We start from the raw sequence: 21043 nt of genomic DNA, 5'->3' as shown, positions 1-21043 counted from the left end.
AAGGACCTCTGTGGGAAAGGACTTAATGACAAGAACTTTCAATCCTATGTCTGTACAAACCAGCTTAAATTGAAATTAATTTCTGATGTTTCTGTTGCCATAAAAATGGCATGTTTCCTTTTCATTAGCATAAAGTACTCTGAGTTCTCCACTGGGCATGATGGTGTATACTTGTAGGCCCAGTTAAAGTGTAACTGGGGGAGGCTGAAGCTGAAGATATGAGTTCAAGGCTAGTTTAAGCTATCTAGTGAGATCCTGTCACAAAAAGTAATAAAGTTTTTCTTTTTCTAAATTCTAGTTCCTTAGGCCTGAGGGATTTGCTCACTCTTTCGCTTGATTATTTGATTTTCAAAGGGACTGAGACCCATTGAGAACTGTTTTTGGAACAAAAGGAATACCCTCAAAGATACTATAGTTTAGCTTAGAAGAAGACAAATATCAAGTAGAGTTTATGCAGAAACAGAAGCATAGAATGTACCAGGCAAACTGTAGGCTCCTACTTTGTGCAAAGTAGTTAAGCATCATTGAGCAGACCACAGGAAGACCTAGAGGAAGGGAGGAAGGAAGCCAGGCAACTCCAAGCACATGGAATAGTAAGCTTAAAGCCCAAAAGCTGAAGTGTGTTTGATGAGCCTGACACAACAGCGGAGCCTGAGGGCTGGAACAAGCAATGACAAACTAGCACGTCAGTCAGATAATGAACTTGAGTCTACTCTGATTGCAAGGAGAAACGTGTAGAGTTTTAGACCAATGATAAAATGATTAATCTGATTGCTCTGTCAAGACTGGCGAAGATAAGACAAGAAAAAGGTAGAAGCAGGGAGACCAGAATGATTTAGGTGAGAGGAAATGGTTTCGACTATGATGGCATAAGTGGCTGGCTGCTACACACAGTCTTGAGGAATTTGCTGGGTGGGCTGGAGATATCAGAGAAAGGTTGGCAGGTCTCAGGTGAAGATCAACAGATGTCAGAAGACAACCCCACTCCCAGGTCCATCAGAGGCCTAAGTCTACCCAGCTGCCCAGAGGCAGTGTGGGCAAACTGTGCTTAGTCAGAGGAGGTGCAGGTCTGAACAGGGAGAGAAGATGGAGGTTTGGGGTTATCTCTTTGTGGATAGCCCTATGCTCCATGGGCAGCAGATCATACCCCATTGGCAGCCATGAAATGCCAGGGGGAATGGATGCTGAGTGCCTAGATACAACTGACTTGGGGTAAAACAAATAACCCACTATAGCAAGAGAAATTTCACAGACACATTTAATGATTTCAAAAGTTCATGTATTATGTCCCCCTTTTTTGGGGGGTGGGGGTGAGGTAGTACTAGGTCTTGACCTTAGGGCCTGGCACTGTCCCTTATCTGTTTCACACAAGGCCTACACTTTATCACTTGAGCCACAGCTCCACTTCCAGCTTTTTGCTGGACATGAGTCACACAGACATTCCTGCCCAGGCTAGCTTCAGGCCACAATCCTCAGTTCTCAGCCTCCCACATAGCCATTCTTATGAGCCACTGGCACCAGGCTTTTCCTTCATGTGTTTGCTTGTTTGTTTTTTGTTGGTTGTTGGGCTTAAACTCAGGCCCTGGTTGATGTCCTTGAACCTTTTTGTGCTCAAGGAAGCATTCTACCACTTGAAACTTAGCACCACTTCCAACTTTTTCTGAGTAGTTGATTAGAGGTAAGTCTCATAAACTTTCCTGCCCAGGCTGGCTTCAAACCATGATCTTCAGACCTCAGCCTCCCGAGTAGCTAGGATTACAGATGTGAGCCATTGGTGCCTGGGCTTCCCTCATGATTTGAGGAACAAATTAGAACCTCCCTCCCTCCCTCTCTCTTTCTCCTTCCTTCCTTCCTTCCTTCCCTCCCTCTCGCTTCCCCCCCACGTTTTATTAAGCTTTTAAAGACGAGCATTATTTTTGTTATCAGAACAAATAATATATTGTAGAAAGAAAGGCAAGATGATCAATAGTAGCCAATTTAGACAGAGCCAATGAGTAAGAGAAAGAAGTGGTGTTCAAGAATGGGGGTGGGGGGTCAGAATATGAGCAACTGAGAACAGACCATGAGAAACTGAAGCATGACCCGAAGTCTCACTTGGAAAACTTGACAAAGGAATGAATGGCAAGAACATATGCCACACAATTCTTAATAAAGTTTATTAAATAATATGTACAGCAAAGGTAGTAATTTAACACATCTATTTATCAAATCAATCCACTGCAGAAAAGAAAAATAAATGAACAGAAAAATCCGTGCCTGCAGAGTACATGCACTCAGTGTGAAAATTTAAATGGCAATGCTTTAAATTAATTGGTTATATATAATGTCAGTTCTCTCAGAATATGATCTTTTTTTTGATAGTAGTCTATTCTAGCAACAGGATTTAATTCTACTGCAGAACTGCAAAAAAAAAAGTTTTTTTAAACTGCAACTGAAATAATAGTTACCTTCTCTTTCCAGAAGAATTATTATTGTAAATGTTAACAGTTTCCAATGGCAAATGTGCTAAAAGTGAATACTTTGAAATTCCTTCATTTAAATAAAAATGCAAAACAAAACCCCTCTGTGACTCCCTTATTTTACTCCCTTCTGTTCAAATTTTTAAAACTTTTTCTATACAAGGTAGGTACATGGACTATACAAAGTTAAATATACATATTTACACTCCCAGTTCTCGAGCATATGAATTTTTTTTCCTTTTACTGATCCCAGAGAGACTGCAAAAGATATGTAGTTTAGGGCTAGCCTTTACCTGGAAGCATGGCTAATATATCAAAACCTGTTGCAAGGCATGTCACCAGGTAGTTACACTTGCTATTAATAAACCTGTATAAACATTTCAGCATAAAAAATAGGTAATTTATGTTACTAAATGTCTGAAGACAAAAGAGTAATTGGGAACCTGTGTTCCCTGTTTTTTCACACAGAGTCATAGGAAACTGAGGGGATGTGAATTTTAACATGTGATTTTATTAAAGAAGAGCAAGTTGGCAAGGCAACCCCTGTATTTGGGGAGAGAGACAGACGCTGCGTGAAGCTGGCATCAGATGCAAAGGTGGCTTTACAAGTTGGTTTTACTTTCTAGCTGTATTTAAAGAGGTGTTCAAAATTACCTATTAATCAAGAAGCACCCCTCCAAAAAAGTTAAATAAGATTTCATTATTAATGGTTTGTGTTTAAGAAAGACCAAGAAACACAGCCAATATAAGGATTACATTCCAAATGGGGAGAAACGCTGCTGGGCAAAATGCATGCACATATGCATTTTTACTATATTCCTTCAGAGACAAAAGTAAAAAATCAGGCTCTGTGCTCTGGGATGGGGGAGCAGAGCTTCCAAAGCTATAGGTCATACAGTCATGGGGTCCTAGAAAAAAATCAAGAAGCTTCGTTCTACCATAAAACCTTCTGCCCTGAAGTTCCACAAACACACACACTTTTCCCTTGGGATTAAGGCTCCAATTTGTCCTAGTTCCAAACAAATGTCTCTAGAGAAGAGGCAACACATTCTTCTTATCAGCCATTTACACTTCAGTGCAAATTAGTCAGGAGTAATTTTTTTTCTTGAAAGCCTCCTTGAAAGGTTAGGGAGAAAGTGAGGATACTGAGGCTGATTGGCAGGTGGCGGGAAGCTGGTGGGATCTTAAGATGAGTGTCTGGGACAACCACTGAGGCAGAGGTACTAAAGACAAGTTTTATCTACTTGGAAAAGATTCCAGATTTTAGGACAGTGGTCCTGGGGTAATTCTGACCTAGCTGCAGAGAGCCAGGGTTCCAGTATACACCCCTACCACTTAGAATTGCTACTCCTATTTGTCACCTTGGAAATGGATTTGTGGGGAGGATGAGAGTTTGGAGACTCTGGAAAAAAGTTCCAAGTATTTCCAGCCAGAATGACTCCCAGTCTAAAGTTCTCTCAGTATCCTCTTTCAGAAGTGAGGTATGGAGACAGAAATACCAGGACGCCTTCCAGGATCCCTCCAGGGGACGCCTTCCAGGGTCCCTCCAGGGGAAACTCATCTCTTCTCTCAAACTTCCTTAGCACGCATCACAATCTCTCTTTGCAGTCACTTTATTTTTTCTGTCTCCCCACTCACCTTCAGTTCCTAGTGGGCAGAAAATGGGGCGCCTCTATCTCTGTGTCACTGAAAAGTCTAACAGAGAAGCTAATAAAACATCTTTATCACAGCTGCGTCAGAGTAGTGGTGAAGCAGCCATGCAGCCCAGAGGTTCCCTCCTCAGATGCAGCCCCCACACAGGGCAGACTTCTGGTCACTGCTGCTTGTGGAAAGTTGCTGCTTATACTCAAGCCACTGATCCACACCTTGGAAGCCTCTGCAGGTGCATGAAGAATACTCACAACCTGGGGGTGCCAACATGTTGAGTGGTCCTTGAAGTCTTCTGGGGATTTGGGGGGGAATTGGAAACCTGGCATTTCTTTTCAGCCCAGGGCCTCATGGATAGACCAGTAACCAGAGCATGTCACTGCATGTTAAATAAACTCTAGATGCCAGTCTGGGATTCCTGTGAAAATGGGTCTAGCAACCCCAGACTTTCCCAGCTAAACCCAAGCCAGAAAAGAAAGCTTACTATAGGGCTCCGGTAAATGCAGCTGCCCTGCCCTAAAGGCAGCTGTTTATAAAGCCAGAGAGATATGGGAAAGGAATAAGCTAAGCACTGCCACTGGCCTCCGAGGTGGCAGGGCTTCTTGACTTAGTCACTTGGAAATACAAACCTAGCCTTGACCATCTGCTCCCCAATCTCAGCACAAACCTCATGTCAAGGGTATAGTCAAGGGTAATGCAGGCTCAACACCAAGGTGCCTGGTTTGCCTCCATTTCCTTACCTGGACCTCAGCAGGTCCAATGGCAAAGGGGGGCAGTCTCAGTTTAGCAGACAGTCTCAGTTTAGTCCAGGACAGCTAGGGATAGAGGATGGGGCAGTCAGTGGGTGCCCAGGCTTGGGGTCTCCAGAACATGGCTAGGGATCTACTTGCCTAGTTCCCTAAGGGTTATTCTAGGCTCAAGGACCCCTTTGAGATGACAGCAGGTAAGGCTGGGAACCAGTAAGCATTTCTGGCTAATCCATTCCTAGACTCTACTCCAGGTAGAGGTAGAGAGGAAGGTGAGGGGAAGGGAAAGCTGGAGTTGTTCCAGAAGCAGGTAAGTAAATCTGATTTGCCTCAATTCATTTTGCTCAGCACACGGTTCAGCCCTGATACACAGTAAGCTCAGACTTGAGTTTTAATCATCACACTTCTCTATTCCTTTTGTTTTTACTTCTTAACTTTATCCACTGCATTCATCTTCCTACCAACTTAACTTTTAAATAAAGACCAGTTCATGAATTATGCTTCATTCTCAATAAAAATAATTTCTATGGTTATCAGTCTTCTTATAGATATAAAGGTTTTACATAGTTGCCTGGAAAAGTACCAAACTGCCTTGTTCTTCTTGAAGTACCTATAAAAAACAAACAAAAAAAAACAGGAGTGAGAAGACCCAGACACTGAGATCTTCAGCAAATATCCCTTGATAACAATCCTGCTGCTTATAAAATTATATACTCTCCAAAGCACTTTCCCCTAGCTTATCTCAGGCCACAAAATGAGAGGAAATAAGGCATTTCTACGATTCTCCCTTTTCAGTGGTAGAACCCAGCCTTGGAGAGCATAAAGGACACTTCTGAGGTCCTTCTGCTTAACAAGTATCAGAGGCAGAATCTACCCAGTGAGTCTTCTGATTTCCTGCCCATTGTTCTCACCAATACTTCTTATTTTGGAAGAACTAGCACATAAAGCCAACATAAGAGGACACCTTGGATAACTGTAGGATCTCTAACAGCCCATCACTGTGACTACCTATGCAAGGGAAAGCCTGGACTTAAGGGTCCCACTAAGCCATCTGGAAACAAAGCCCTTCCTAGACTTCTCCTCATCTGGAACTTCTAGCCTAGAACTTTCCCTTGGAGTCACTCTACAGCAGGATGGCTGAGATATATTGTACTATCACCATGTGTCATTAGAAGACATTCTAATTGGACCACTGCATCCGTGTCCTAATCAGCTCCCATTTGGCTCCAGAATCCTCCTGAATACATTCCCTCATGCAGCCAAAGCTAGCAGACTGGGATTCTTGCCAAAGTGCTATTTCTAAAAGGCATATAAGGAGGATAGTCAAGAAGGTTGCACAGAACTAGGATGGTGAGGCCCTGAGGTGGTAAGGAGCTCACCTGCACTTCTATATATAGCTAGTGTCTTCTTTACAGATGAGGGAAAAAAATGACTTCTGGTGGACTACTGTGCTTGACCTTTGAATGTTAGGCCTATAAAAGACCCCAAACTTTGGGACAATGGTCTTGGGATCATTCTCACTGAGGTATTGAAGGAAGTGAGCTGAGTGTTCCTAAATGTTGCTTCATGAACTGGAGTGTTCAAGGAAGACACCCATTCAAAATACTTCCTTTATCCAATGGCCTAGGGTGGCTCCATTACAGAACTGGTGCCCCTCCCCCACCCACTGAAAATAGAAATACTCCTAGAAGACTTTAGTAGCTAATGTACACAGGTACTACACTTCCTCCCTCCCCTCTCCTTGTTGGACTTATGTGTGTATGCATGCATGCATGCATGTATGTATGTATGTATGTATGCATGTATGTATATGTGTATATATGTATGTATGTATTTTTGGAGACAAGTTATTATGGGGCCCAGGAGGCTGGCCTTGAAATTGAAATCTGGCTGCCTCAGTCTGTCATGTGCTGAGTAGAGCTGTACTCTAATATGATAACCACATGTGATAACCAAGCAATGGAAATATGGCTAGGCTGAAATGAGCTGAGCTCATTGGATACCAAAGACTTAATATGAAAAGCATTTAAATTTTATCACTAACAATTTTTATACTGGTTATCGGTTCAACGATAATGCTTTGAATGCATTGGATTTATAACATATATAAAATTCGTTTCACTGGTTTCTTGTTATTTTAAGTTGGCCTCTAGAAAATTATAAATCTCACATGTGGTTTGCTGAGTGTTTCTATGAGGCTGTACTGCATTCAAATGGCCCCTGATTTCCCAGATCTGATTCTCTTCTGAACAGAACTCAGGGTAGTGGGGACTGTGGGCTTCTGGGGGACCTGGGAGGACAAATAACTTTTGATTCAGAAGCCACTGAAGCCAAGGAAAATCTTTCTGGCTTCCTGTTTATGCCAAGACTTGCTGGTCTCACTAGAATTTTTGACAACTTTTTTTTTTTTTTCAGAGATAGGAGAGGAAAAGCTAGTTTTCAGAAAGAAAGGGGAAACTAAGGCAAAGAGTAAGTCAGTGTCTCCCAGTGTTGTATTCATATCTAAGCAGAAAGAACATATAGGCTTTGGGAAAGGGGAGTAGAGAATTTGAATCCTGGCTTCCAACATTGCTTCTTGGCTACTATTTGTGTGTGTATGTGCACGCACACAAAGGTTTGCTAATCCTAGGGCTTGAACTCAGGGCCTGGGTGCTGTCTCTGAGCTTTTATGCTCAAGGCTAGCACTCTTAACACTTGAGCTCTACTTCCAGCTTTTTGGTGTTTAATTGGAGATATGAAGCTCATGGGCTTTCTTATACAGGCCAGATCCTTAGATTTCAACCTCCTAAGTAGCTAGGATTACAGGCATGAACTACCAGCTCCCTGCTCAGCTCTTACTTTTGTTTTTGGTCAGTCATGGGGCTTGAACTTAGGGCCTGGGCACTGTCTCTAAGCACCTTTGCTCTACCACTTTGAGGCACAGCGCCACTTCCAGTTCTCTAGTCGTCAATTGGAGATACAAATTTCTACCCAGACTGGCTTCAAAGCTGGGTCCTCAGATCTCAGCCTTCTAGGTAGCTAGGATTGTATGTATAAGCTACCAGTGCTCAGCTGCACTCACTTTTTGAGTATGAGGACAACAGTTGTTGTACATGACTACTTATATGAAAATGTCAATAAAAGCACATCAGTGTCTGGGTTATAACAGAATCTCAATAAATGTTGATCTTTCTTTCCTCTTTTCATAAAGACAGTTCTTTATTATTGTTGAGTTTTGTGTGTGTGTGTGTGTGTGTGTATTTGTGTGTTGGGGAGCCTCACATGATAAAGCAAATGCTCTATCATGGGTGTGGTGGTACACACTTCTAATCCCATCTACTTAGCGATGGAGGCAGCAGGATCTTGAACCAGAGACAAGTCCAGGTAAAGTTAGTGAGACTCTATCTCAAAAATAAAATAAGAAGAACAAAAGAGCTGGGGTTACTGGAGAACTAGCTCAAATGGTAGAACATTTATCTAGCATGTGTGATGCTCTGGGTTCAATCCCAAGTACCCTCCACACATTTTTTTTAAAGCTCTACCACTGAGCAATATCTCTTGGTTGTGGACCAGAGTTTGGGAATGCTACATTCCGTACAGAGAACACTGATGGTTCATCACACCTACTGCTTCCCTCCATGAGCATCTAGGATGAAAAATACCATGAGAGTCTTACCAACAAACCATCCGTCGTCACATTTTTCCATGACATCAACGATATCCCCATCTCGGAGTTCCAACTCATCATCATTCTGTGGTATATAGCTATATAATGCTTGGTAGCTAAATCTATAAATGAGAAGCAAGAATATAAATGACTCACATGATAACAGGATTAAATAATGAGTTTTTTTTTCTTCTGGTTCTGGGGCTTGAACTGTGTGCCTGAGGATGTCCCTGAGCTTCTTTTGCTCAAGGCTAGTGCTCTATCACTTGAGCCACTCATGCTATTTCTGGCTTTTTTGAGTACAGACTTTGCTGCCTGGGCTGACTTTGAACCATGATCTTTAGGACTACAGGCATGAGCCACAGGCACCTGGCTAATAATGAGTTTTTAATCACATTTCTGTTAAACTAATATTTAAGAAATATTTCCCATTTATCAGTAAAGATAAAACTATTTCTTTTAAACACAATAGGAGTCATGGCAGAGTTTCTTGGCTCCTGAGCCCTCCTCTCATGTGTCCTCCTCTCACAGCCAGGCCAAGACTGAGATAGAGGAGGTGACAGATAGAAAGGCCCCACCTCAGGGAGAATCAGTCTCCAGGAGTATGAATATATGGGAGTCTGGAGAGAAAAGGGGGCTCTGTCCTGGCTTTTTGTGGTAGGCTGTGCACAGGTAGCTGTACAAGTTCCTTCTCCTCCCCTCATGGAGACACAGATGGGGCTGACTGACCCTTGAGATGCTCTAGAGAGCCACTTGGTCAGTGACCACTACTGTCCCTGTCCACTCTGTTGGCATTCTGAGTTTGGGAGCTTCTGCCTTGGTCCTTCCTGGAGCTTAGCAGGATAAAATATTTTATCTACTTCTCTAATCATGTGATACTTGAGGAAATATGTTCATCATATAAATTAATTAGGGATGAGAGGAATGGAAATTTGTGACAAGCAAGACAATCAAGTCCTCTAATTTTATTTGGTTACCATAGTCAGATTTTTTTTTGTCTAGTGTGCCTTCCTACTTCTACTCCCTGCCTTTAAAGCAATCCAAGGCTTTTTCTTAAAATAAGAGAACACATGTAGATTACTAAGGATAATCAGAAGTTATTTAATCCTAGAGGCATTATACTTTGGCTATATACATTGGAAAACATAAAGCATGTATGAAACAGGTAGATGATATAGGCAGAAAAATAAATGAAAAGTACATATGTATTCTCTGTCTAGTAAAACCATCTTGAGTGCTTTATGACCCCTGAAAGCTTTCTGCCTCCCCCCCACCCCCCGCCCAATCCCAGTGATGACTGACTAAGATTTTCTTTCTTTTCTTTTTTAAAATTTACTCACTGTTTGGCCTAAGGCATTTGGTCTGTGCTAATCTTTGTTCTGATAATAGCAATTTCATTGATACTACTTTGTCATCAAGGCAAGTCTTTGTTTTTATTTATTCCTTAAACAGATGCTAAAGGGGTACCTACTATGTGCCAACTTTACAATTCTTTGTACTTATTACTTTGAAACACAACACTAACAGCAGAATTTTTAAAGTGAAACAATCATTTGCCATTTCTAAGCATGTCAATGACTCCCTGTGTGTAGCTAAGAGAGAAGAGAAACAAGCATGTGGTCTGTTTCCAGAAACAGGAGGTTCATGCTGTTCTGCTAAAACTATAGGGACAGCTTCCTTTACACATTTCTCTAAGTGTCCTGGTACTTTGATTGTGGATTCTGCTACTGGAATGGAGGTATCTACTGCGGAATTGAGAAAGGCAAACAGATTTTCAGCTGTAATGCATCTGCGTTTGTCTGCTCTTTCCTATCCAACTTGGTTCCTACAGCTGGCTGCCCAACATATGTCCTTGCTAACATCTCAATGTATCTTGTCACCTTAATTTCTACTGTGTCTGCTTGTCAGTTTCAGACAGTGAACACTGGCTGGAGAGAATCTGAACCCTGGAGGCCTGGGTATAGATTCACTAAGTTCTAATTTTGGATGAGCCTCTTACGGCTTTAGGACTCTGTCCCATGGAGCCTTTTCTCCACTACCTTTGCCAGTTTTGGCGCCCTACTCTCAATGGAGTGCTCCTTGCTCTGTCTTTACTTCTGAAGATTAAGTTGCTATGGCAACAATTGAATCTTTCCCTCCAGATTTGGGCTTCTGTGTCTCCATTCACCTTCCTGACCCTATTCCATATTCAAGGGTCCCTTTTATCCTGGTCATGTGGAGCATCTTTCGCTGGGTTTACATCGTTCAGTTCTGTTACCTCTGGCTCCTCAGGTACAAACATGCCCAAGTCCTAGTTCTGTCCCCAATAATCCTTGATCTATAGCTCCCCTCCACGCTTACTCCTCAGCCCTTCCTAGTGGAACATCTGTCTCAGAAGTTTACAATGACTTTTCCAGTGGTCAGAGAGGCAGCCCAGTGGCTACTGTTCATTTCCTAGTCCTGGCCAGACGTTCCCACTTTAGAAACCAACAGTGGAAGCCAGGCACAAGTGTTCACACTTGTAATCCTAGCTACTTAAGAGACAGAAAGCTGAGGATTGCAGTTCCAAGCCAGCCTGGGCAGGAAAGTCCAGAGGACTGTCATCTCCATTTAACTAGCAAAATGCCAGAAGTGGAGCTGTAGCTCAAGTGGTAGAACACTGGCTTTTTCCCTCTAGACTAGGCCTCTACCACTTGAGCCAAACCTTCACTTTCAACTTTTTGCTAGTTAATTGGAGATAAGAGCCTTACAGATTTTTCTGCACCAGATGGCTTCAGACTATGATCATCATATCTCAGCCTCCTGAGAAGCTAGGATTATAGGCATGAGCCAAAAGTGCCCTGCTCAATACATTTGTGAATGAACTAGTCAACCTGTCCATTCATTTCTGCTCAAAATTAACTACTCTTTCTTCTGTGTTCCTTACAACACTAGAGATGAAACCCACCAGCCTAGCTCTCACTTTTAATTTAACTCTACCTGCCTCTTTCTCCTAGTAGTTCATAGCATTCTTTATTTGCCTACCACCTGTCTTCACAGTGCCTTATAGGAATAGAAATCCTTAAAACAGATATCCTTAAAAAAGTAAGAAGTGATTCACTCATTCCCTCCAAGTGGCTGTCCCAAAGGTCAGTCCATGATCCACTTTCTAAGGTCATAAGCCCAAAGTCCACCAGGAAATGTAAGAAGCAAAGTTAGCCAACTGTACTTACAAATCTTGTGAGGTTTGACTCCTGTCTGGGGCGACTCTTCGCTGCTGGGCTTGAGGTTGCTGAGAAATGATTAAAGATGATTTGTCAGAAGGGGATACCTTGTGATGTAAGTCAAGGGGATGAGAGACAGTGCTGCAGTAATGAACAGATTTCTCAGCAATGTTTATGATCTCATTGCAAACCGCTTCCTGTGAGGTGGCCCCAAGATATCCAGAAACCCCCATAAAACAGTCAATGTGGGGACAAAAAAAAAACAAAAAGGAAGAGAGGAAGAGATGTAACATTCCAGACGAAGCACATTAAGTCCAAGGAAAAAACAGAGTTGAAGATCCAGGTTAAAAAAAGAGATTCCAGTAGTGGAGTGCAGGAGGGATCCAGGCGAAAGCATGGAAAAACAGGTAAGATATAGAAGAATTTGGGATTTAGTATGAATATTAAAAATAAAAAGGCAGCAGCATAAAAGCCTGTAATTAGTGAATATCTGTTACAAAGGGAATAACCTCAGGATTGAAATGCAAGTATGTATCCCCAGTCATGCATTAATAAATTAATACATTAATTTAATCCCACATGTAGGCAAATTGGAAAAATTATCTCGAAATCCCTCTGCTTCTTCAGAAGGGAGAGGGGGTGGCCGAACACCTGGCTCTACTACAATAGCCATGGAATCTTGTACATCACGGCTCTGTGTGTCTCCCAGGCATTACTTTGGTCTAGACTTGAGCCAGCAAGGATTCTCTTTAGGAAAACTACAGTCTTAGTCAACAGGCATCTTACCACATAGTTCTTTTCAGATTCTGTGAGATCAGGTCCTGCTCTCAATGAATGATGAGAAGGCTGTGATCACCAAGCAAATCATAAGGGAGACATTTTTAGCAGATGTCATGTTGGGAAGGATTCAAAATAAAAGCATGAGCAAGTACACGTACCACACCATTGCACTCAGATGACACCGGATACTCACGGCCTGTGGCCACTGAGTTTCCACATGAGAAACTCACACAACATGTTGGATGCACAGGAGAAAATGCAGATGTAACAGAGTTAGAAGCAAGCATTCAGGCAATGAAATGAAAACTTGGAAATATGGCTGCAGTAAAAGAATGAACAACACAGGATCACCAGATTGGCAGGAGACACACATGACAGGGCTGTCTTTAGGAGCAGATATGCCCCTACATATGTGTACAGTATGTGTACTGTTCCCCTGTCTCAGCTAATAATCTCTGAAAAAGAGAACCAGTATCAGTTTTTGTTGACTGAGGGCCAATGATAGAATTGGCTCATAAACTCAAGTCTGCCACATTTGGGTACTTAGCTGTAAATGCATAATACTTTTGACATATTCCTGAGGGAAAAAGTCTCAGACAAGCTCACTGTTCTAGAAATAGCTTCACATGACATACTCTAGTGATGTATAAAACAAGTTCAGAGGGCTCATAGGGCAGAGCTTGCTTTCAGAAACAGATATAGATAGAGGTGATTGTCCCTAGTCCCTCATTAGCCCTAGAACCATGTGTTGATATAGAGACAGGTATAATCAAGACATCTTCTGAGTGGGGCTCCCATTGTAGAAGGCCAGGCCCCTACTGGAAAAGTTTCCACCAGAGGACTCAATTCCAAACTCTAATTAGTTTCTCTGAATAAACATCTAAAAAGTCATCCAAGTGAAATGTAATAACTTCAATAGGTCCTGTATGACCAATTTCCATTGGTCATACATCACTTCCCTGCTCTTGTCCTTCAAGTTTTCCATTCCCCTTTTCAACTACAGTCACTCAAACCATTCTCCTTGAATTCTGGCAGTAGTGAAGGAGAAGACAGAACTGAAGGGCCATTTCATGCTCTTTCTACAATGTCTCAGAACCTGTAGACCTGTGCCAGGTAGATGGAAGCCAGCGTCATAGGCTTTCTGAAAAATGAAAGGAACCTTGGGTGCCTTGATGGCAATAGACAGACTATCACTTGACTGACAAAAGGAATAACCTAAAAGTGAACACTGTCCAACAAAAGTGGCTGCCCAAAGGAATGAGTTTCTGTCACAGCAGCTGTTGGAGCTGAGGCTGCAGTTGCTATTGACTGTCAGTAGTTGGGGTTCTATAGATGACTATGTTTCAAGGGCAAACATAGGTAGGTATCATCCAGGACCCGGCTAAGTGCAGATTCTCACTTGCTTCAACTGAGGTAGGGCAGATTACATTTCTAATTGGTGCTCATGCTACTGGTTCTCAGCCTAACTTTTTGAACCACAGTACTAGATGGATACTGATTGTATCTTTAGTACCTTCTTTACCATACTCAAAACAGAAGAAAATCATCATCATGGCCTTAGCATCTGGATAGTGCAAACACCCCCATTCCTGAGAGGTAGGATGATGAAGTTCCTCACTTAGTATTTGCTGGATAAACGAAGGAAAAAGGCAAGATAAATATTTATCCTATTACCCCAGATTCAGTTTCTCCATGTTTAGATTCAACGGAAACAACCATTATATGGCTGGAATATAAATCTAGACTTTTTGGAAGAGAGGAGAATGGCATGGAGTATACCTCGGTGGACATGGAAATCGATAACCATGAACAAGAATGAACCTTTCACTTCAAACACTGCTTCCTTTGAGATTTTTTTTTCTAGTCTAGAGCTTGAAACTCAGGGGCTGGGTACTGTTCCTGAGCTCCTTTTTGCTCAAGGCTAGCACTCTGCCACTTGAGCCACAGCCCCATTGTAGGTTTTGTTTGTTTGTTTGTTTTTTGTTTTTGTTTTTTTTGCCCTTAATTGAAGGTAAGAGTCTCATGGTCTTTCCTATCCAGGCTGGCTTAGAACTGAGATGCTCAGATTTCAGCCTCTTGAGTAGCTAGGATTTTAGGCACAAGCCACCAGCACCTGGCTACAAGGATTTCCTTTGAAATTTTATTTTCACTTTGAATAGATCTTCCTCTTCCTCCTTCTCTACCTCCTTTCCTCTTCCATCTTCACTTCTTCCTCTTCTTTTTTCATTCTTCCTTTCTTTTCCCTTTTTTTTTTTTTTTTGGTGTTTGGTGGTATTGGGATTTGAACTCTGAATCTTTTTTTTTTTTTGGATCCGGTCATGGGCCTGAACTCTGGGTCTGAACGCTGTCCCTCAGCTCTTCAGCTCAAGGCTAGTACTCTAACACTTGAGCCACAGCGCCACTTCCAGCTTTTTCTGCTTATGTGGTGCTGTGGTGCTGAGGAATCGAACCCAGGGTCTCATGCATGCAAGGTAAGCGCTCTACCACTAAGCTACCTTCCCAGCCCTGAACTCTGAATCCTATGCTTGCTAAGCTGGCACTCTACTATTTGAGTCGTGCCTCCAGCCCTCCCCATTTTCTAACTACCTAACAGCTTCATACAGCTCTTCTAATTCTCTGCTGTGCAATATGGTAGCCAGTTGCCACCTGTGGCTGTTAAATATTTGAGCTGTGACAAATATGAAGAGAAATGGCATAGGTGTAAAAATGTGCCCTGGACTAGAAAATTTAGAACACAATAATGAATGTAAAATATCTCATTTAATAATGTTTGGATACATGGGTTAAATAAAATGTATGATGAAAATTAATTTCATCTCTTCTATTTTACTGTGGCTACTGGAAAATATTGAATTACATATGTGGCTAAGATTCTCTTTTCATGGGTAGTGCTCTTCTGAACTGTCCCAGGGCCTCAGCACTTGCCCTTATGTAAGCCTAAGAGAGTAGACACAAGTTCTCACCAGGCCTCATCCAGGGCTAAGAATAAAGGGAGTGTTAGCTCATGCTAAGTACATTTTGGATGTTGCGGATGCATTCCACTTCTCCCACGTGTTTGGAGAAAATAGTAACCAGTCCAATATATATGGGTACATCCATGTACACACATACACAAACCAACATACACTACACTCTTGCCTCTCCCACCAATGGTAAGCAGGGAATAGTCACTGACCTGAAATTTGATTTATTATGTGTTTACATAGTAACCAGTCCAATATATATGGGTACATCCATGTACACACATACACAAACCAACATACACTACACTCTTGCCTCTCCCACCAATGGTAAGCAGGGAATAGTCACTGACCTGAAATTTGATTTATTATGTGTTTACATTCAAGCTGTCCTTCCTGCCTATGGTGCTTGTTTTATCTTCCCAAGTGAGTAACTCTACATGTGTCCTTGATCTGCTATCCTGTGTCCTTCTATCTTCCATTCTCCTTGGTCAGAGATTTGATCTTAGCTTTGAGAGCTGTTAATCCCTCTGGATCCACAAAACACCTGGTGCTACTGCAGTTACTAAACGTCCTCTTCCAGCTTTGGGGGTGCGCCAAAGCCTTGAGTCCCAAAATAAATCACACCAGCTAAGGACAGAGACACCATCTCTACATGGTCCCAGATCCCCTCTAGAAATACCATGAATCTCTGCTACTCTCCTGACTGGCCCAAGTCTCCAAGACAGCATCCTTCTGTTCACTTCATGTCCCACCCTTCATGACTTCTCAGACCCGACCGTGGCCTTCCTAGTGGAACAATAAAACCAATCTGGGTTCCAGGACAGTCTTTGATATGAACTGATTTTCCTCTTGAGCAAAATGTTAAACATGTTAAGAATCAAGTTCTAAAATAAATAAGAGGGTTGGATGTGGGCCTTGAATTGCAATTTTCCAACCTCCATCTCCCAGGTAGGTGTGATTACAGACATGAGCCATGGAGCCCATTTTATTCAATTCTTTTAACTGACTCAAGAAGGTGGTCTTTTATAAATTTTGTAAATGAGAAAACAAAGAGCCAGCATGTCTGAATTGAAAATGAGAAAAGGCAAGATGTAAGCACAGACTCTAAATTCTATGCATTCATTTTGCTGCATTCTGATCTTCTGGGTGTTCTACCAGGGGGAGATTTAAAAACAGCTGGGAACAGGTGCTGATGGAGGGATCATCTTAAACTGTCCAATACTAGCCAGGAGCTGGTGGATCACACCTGTAATCCTAGCTATTCAGGAGGCTGAGATCTGGGGATCACTGTTCAAAGCCAGCCTGGGCAGCAAAATCCATGAGACTCTTATTTCCAATAAACCACCAGAAAACCAGAAGTGGTGTTGCGGCTCAAGTGGTAGAGCACTAGAGCACTAGCACTAGAGCTGAAGAGCTAAGGGACAGCGCCCAGGCCCAGAGTTCAAGCCTCACCACACACACACACACAAGCACACACACAAGCGCACACACACAAGCGCACACACACACACACACACACACACACACACACACACACACACACACACAACTGTCCAGTACTGTGAAGCTGGCATTTGGGTTTCTACTGAAAAAGTACCATTTCTCTTAACATCATTTTAGGAGTAGACACTGAGGCTTCAGATCTTGGTTCTTTAATACTTTCTGGTTGTTCTGGAAGAATTGTAGCCTGTGTTTTTCCCCATCCTGTAAATTGTTAACACTCTCTGTGTTTATTTAGAGATTTCCCTTCTGATTGAGTCAAAAGAACACACACACACACACACACACACACACACACACACACACACACACACACACACACACACACACACACACACACACACACACACACACACACACACACACACACACACACACAACTGTCCAGTACTGTGAAGCTGGCATTTGGGTTTCTACTGAAAAAGTACCATTTCTCTTAACATCATTTTAGGAGTAGACACTGAGGCTTCAGATCTTGGTTCTTTAATACTTTCTGGTTGTTCTGGAAGAATTGTAGCCTGTGTTTTTCCCCATCCTGTAAATTGTTAACACTCTCTGTGTTTATTTAGAGATTTCCCTTCTGATTGAGTCAAAAGAAAACATTTCCCATTTTTGAGCAACCTAAGACTTCCAATTTCCTTTTTATTTTTTCAAGTTCCATCACATGTTTTCTCCTTCTACTCCTGATCTCCATCCTCCAGCCAGGCCTCTCCCTTTTTCTGATCTTTCTGGGAAAGACTCTACTTTCCATGTGGTGAGGGAACCACCCTCTGATGTCACCAAAGCACACCTATCTATCTTCAGGTGAGCTGCTTCTTCCCTCCTCAGTTTTTTCTAATGAAGTATTTTAGTAAGGGTTTCAGAGATAGATGTGCTGGACACACCTAGCTGTTATAAGTACTTTCATTTGGTAGTTCATGCCCTCAATATATTATTGTTTGATTGGCTTCCTCCATGTTAAGAACTAAGTTTATGATACAAAAGCTACTCAGGAACCAGTTTTCTCATTTCATGGAACTGCTGAATGGGCTAGGAGCTCTTGACCTCATGGTCCATGGACAAGGTAGGAGCTCTCAGGCTGACTCAGGTATAGCCCTCTAGAAACAAGGCAATATTAGGTGTGCATGCCAACTCCCCTACAATGTACTGTCCTTAGATCCTCTGAGGGTCTGTGATACAGAAAATGTTACAAGCCACTGGGACAAATGATCTCTAAAAAATGAATTTTCATTCAGAAATTTTATGAATTTATAGTTATATCACAAGTTTCATCATATAGAAGCCTACAGATTCTATAAATTCTGCAGATTCTTAGATAACAAGCCTAGATGTTGGCAGGCAAACTATCTTGGGAAACTCAGAAAACACTTGAAGATAGCCATTTCCAGGATGATCTTCCCCTTTCCTTTCTTGATTGTTCTAAATTTTGTTGGTAAAAATGATACCCAGCAGTATTACAAAAATTCTGCGGATAATTCTGAACTCTTACATGTGTTTGTACATGTTTGTGTATGTTCTTGTCCAATCAATTAAGTTGTCCCCCCAAAACATAAATAAAAGGAAAGTTTTCCTTTTTCAAAGGCAAAGGTCTGAAGGACCTTTATATATGTTTTTCTCATTTCAACTGCAATTCACATAGGACTTTTACCTAATCCTAGAATAGCAAAGTTAAAAAGGAATATCAGTGTTCATAGCCAGCTGAGTCTTTTGTTTGTGGACAAGGAAGCTGCTAGGAAAGAGAAGTAACTCATCCAAAGGCACCCAGAAGACTATGAACAGAGCTGGAGCTAGAAACCTTAAGACCAGTGCTCTTTCTACCACTCCTAATTTCCCCTATAAGCCCTAATTGCCTCATTTACTATTCAAAAAAACCCAGACATGCCTTATAGCCCAATGGGAAACCGATTGACAATGAATATGAGTAAGAAGTCAAACCATCTTACTGGAAGAGTTCACACATCCACATGATCTGGATGGGGGCAGGTGATGAGGGGAAGGAGCTGGAGCTGATTGGCAAGATTCACATAAAGGTAGGTGACCAGATGCATTGCGAAGTGGCACCAATGAATGTCAGAAGTGCCAATGAATACCATCCAACCTCTGGTCCCCCTGATCTCTCCCATCTATTCTCCTAGATATTCAAAGTCTTACCCAAACAAGAAACACACTATTCTTCATACACACCTTACAGTTCTTAGCTTCGGGCCTTGGCCACCTGCCTTGAATACCTACCTACTGCTGTATTGAGGGTAAAACTATTCTTTTAGGCTCAGATCTAATACTTCTTTCCAGGAAAACCATCTAGCCCTCTAGTTGTTCATTATTTCTTCCCATCTTGAACTTCCAGAAAGTCTATGATTCTCTTTCTTCTTTGCATTATAACTATTTACAAACAGGTCTCCTTCCCCCAGTGGACATCATAAATTCTTTTAGTTGTGGTCAGTTATTTTTTTTGTCTTCTTTCATTCAACAAATATTTACCTTGTACATATCAAGTGTTGTAGCTCCTGGCTATGGGACTTTAATACTCTGAAAGGACACAGGTAGGCAAAGGGACAAATACATGCTGATATGGGTCAGGTATCGCTGGGGCAGCACAAACTCAGACCACTTTACCCAGTTATGTAGGTGGCAGGGAGGTTGTCAGGAATGGATTCCTGGGAGAAGCCACATCTAAATGGAGATAGGAAGGGCAGGTGGGAATTTATCTAGGCCAACATGCCAGGGAGGCTTTAGAAGATGCATATTGCTGGTTATCTAAATGGCTAGATCACACAGGCCTTCTGCGTCCAATTAGAGAGACTTTCCTGGGAGGAAGAGGAAATCTCTGATGCTCAGCCCTCTCCATCTCTTATAGCACTTAGCACAGTGCGTGGACCACAGCTGATGCTTAAAAGAGTGAATGATCTTAGCATTTCAGACCACCTTTTCATTTAAGGGGCTCATGTAAAATTCTGTCTCCTTATTGATCAGATAATCAACCAAGTCCTCAGAAAAATAAAAGTACAATAAAATTAAATGTTTGATTAGTAAGAAGAATAATGGCTGGAAATTTCCTTGATAAGCAAACAAATCTGGACTGTATTTATACAAACAGGTAATAACAGCCTGAGGTCTAGGTGTCCTGACAGGGCAACTGCAGAACAGCTGGCATATAAGTTCCTTTCCACCTTTAGCTTGTCTGTCATCTAAAGAAGGCCCAAGAGGCAGACAGGAGCCCCTTGTGAAGTTCCTATTTCCAGAGCTGCTTTGGGAGGGAAGTAAGAGTCACTATGGAGAAGGTGTGTGAACCACTGCCTTTTCCTCACACCCCTAACTCTCATAAATAGAGAGCAGGGTCACAGCCTAGGTGCACCCACGGGGAAGGGGGTATGTGCCAGGAGAGCAGGAGGAAGGGAGGAGGCAGGAAATGGACTTGGGTCCGGAGCCCTACCAGGAAAGGGAAACCAATTTCCAACAAGCCTGACTTTCCAGTCAACGTATTCTCAGTGGTTGCCAACTACTCAACTCCTATCCTTGTTAGGAAGCAGGAAGTGTGTACCTCAAAGCTCGCTCAGAGCTCCAGCACCGCGCATACTTCCTGTGCACACTGATCCTGGAACTGGGCTGCAGTGATGACTAACCACTGATGGTAAGGATGGCTTCAGGCATCTTGGGTTGACTTGTGAGTTGTCCTGTGTCAGAGACATTGAGTCTTTTTCAACTAGCCTCTCTCCCAATGAACTATTCTTTCCTCAACCAGATACAATGCTTTTCTTTCTCACTAAACACATAGTAAGAACAACAATCCCACAGTCAGTAAACCCTCTATCAGGTATGGCTGCCATCCTGGAGTCCCAAACTAAGAGACAAGCAGAAAGTTCTCATCTTATGGAATCTTCCTACAAGCCAAGCACCCCACTTACATTCCCTGTCTCATGAAATCACTATGACTACCAGGGAGGGACCATCTCCACTCCTACTTTGCACATTCGAAAAGCAAAGAAACTTATAAACTACCCGATACTTGTGCTTAGTGATCTCCACTCCTGATATACTAGCCAATGGTCCACACACATTGGGCTGGGGTTAGAGTCCTGGCCCTGTGTGTCTCAGGCCTCAGTATTCCTGTCACTTTCCT

At 42.3% G+C, this 21043-nt stretch overlaps 1 protein-coding gene across 3 annotated transcripts in view; it reads right to left on the bottom strand.

The window, feature by feature from the left end:
* Positions 1 to 2132: 2132 nt before the first annotated feature.
* Positions 2133 to 21043, bottom strand: part of Sorbs1 (sorbin and SH3 domain containing 1) — a 237579-nt gene continuing 218668 nt past the window's right edge. For 2 of the 3 annotated variants that reach the window (XM_042689234.1, XM_042689236.1), the window contains 3 exons: positions 11690 to 11748; positions 8508 to 8620; positions 2133 to 5462 (listed from right to left, as the gene is read on the bottom strand). In XM_042689234.1, the coding sequence (XP_042545168.1) occupies positions 5395 to 5462; positions 8508 to 8620; positions 11690 to 11748 (240 nt within the window). In that variant the 3' untranslated portion in view covers positions 2133 to 5394. Of the gene's footprint in view, positions 5463 to 8507; positions 8621 to 11689; positions 11878 to 21043 lie in introns of all 3 variants that reach the window. The other variant, XM_042689233.1, reaches the window with a different exon arrangement.

The sequence above is a fragment of the Dipodomys spectabilis genome, unplaced genomic scaffold (assembly GCF_019054845.1).
Source record: "Dipodomys spectabilis isolate Male_0828 unplaced genomic scaffold, ASM1905484v1 ptg000125l, whole genome shotgun sequence".
NCBI lineage: Eukaryota > Metazoa > Chordata > Mammalia > Rodentia > Heteromyidae > Dipodomys > Dipodomys spectabilis.
Note: the sequence above shows the minus strand (reverse complement) of the source record. Positions and strands in the feature narration are given on the sequence as shown.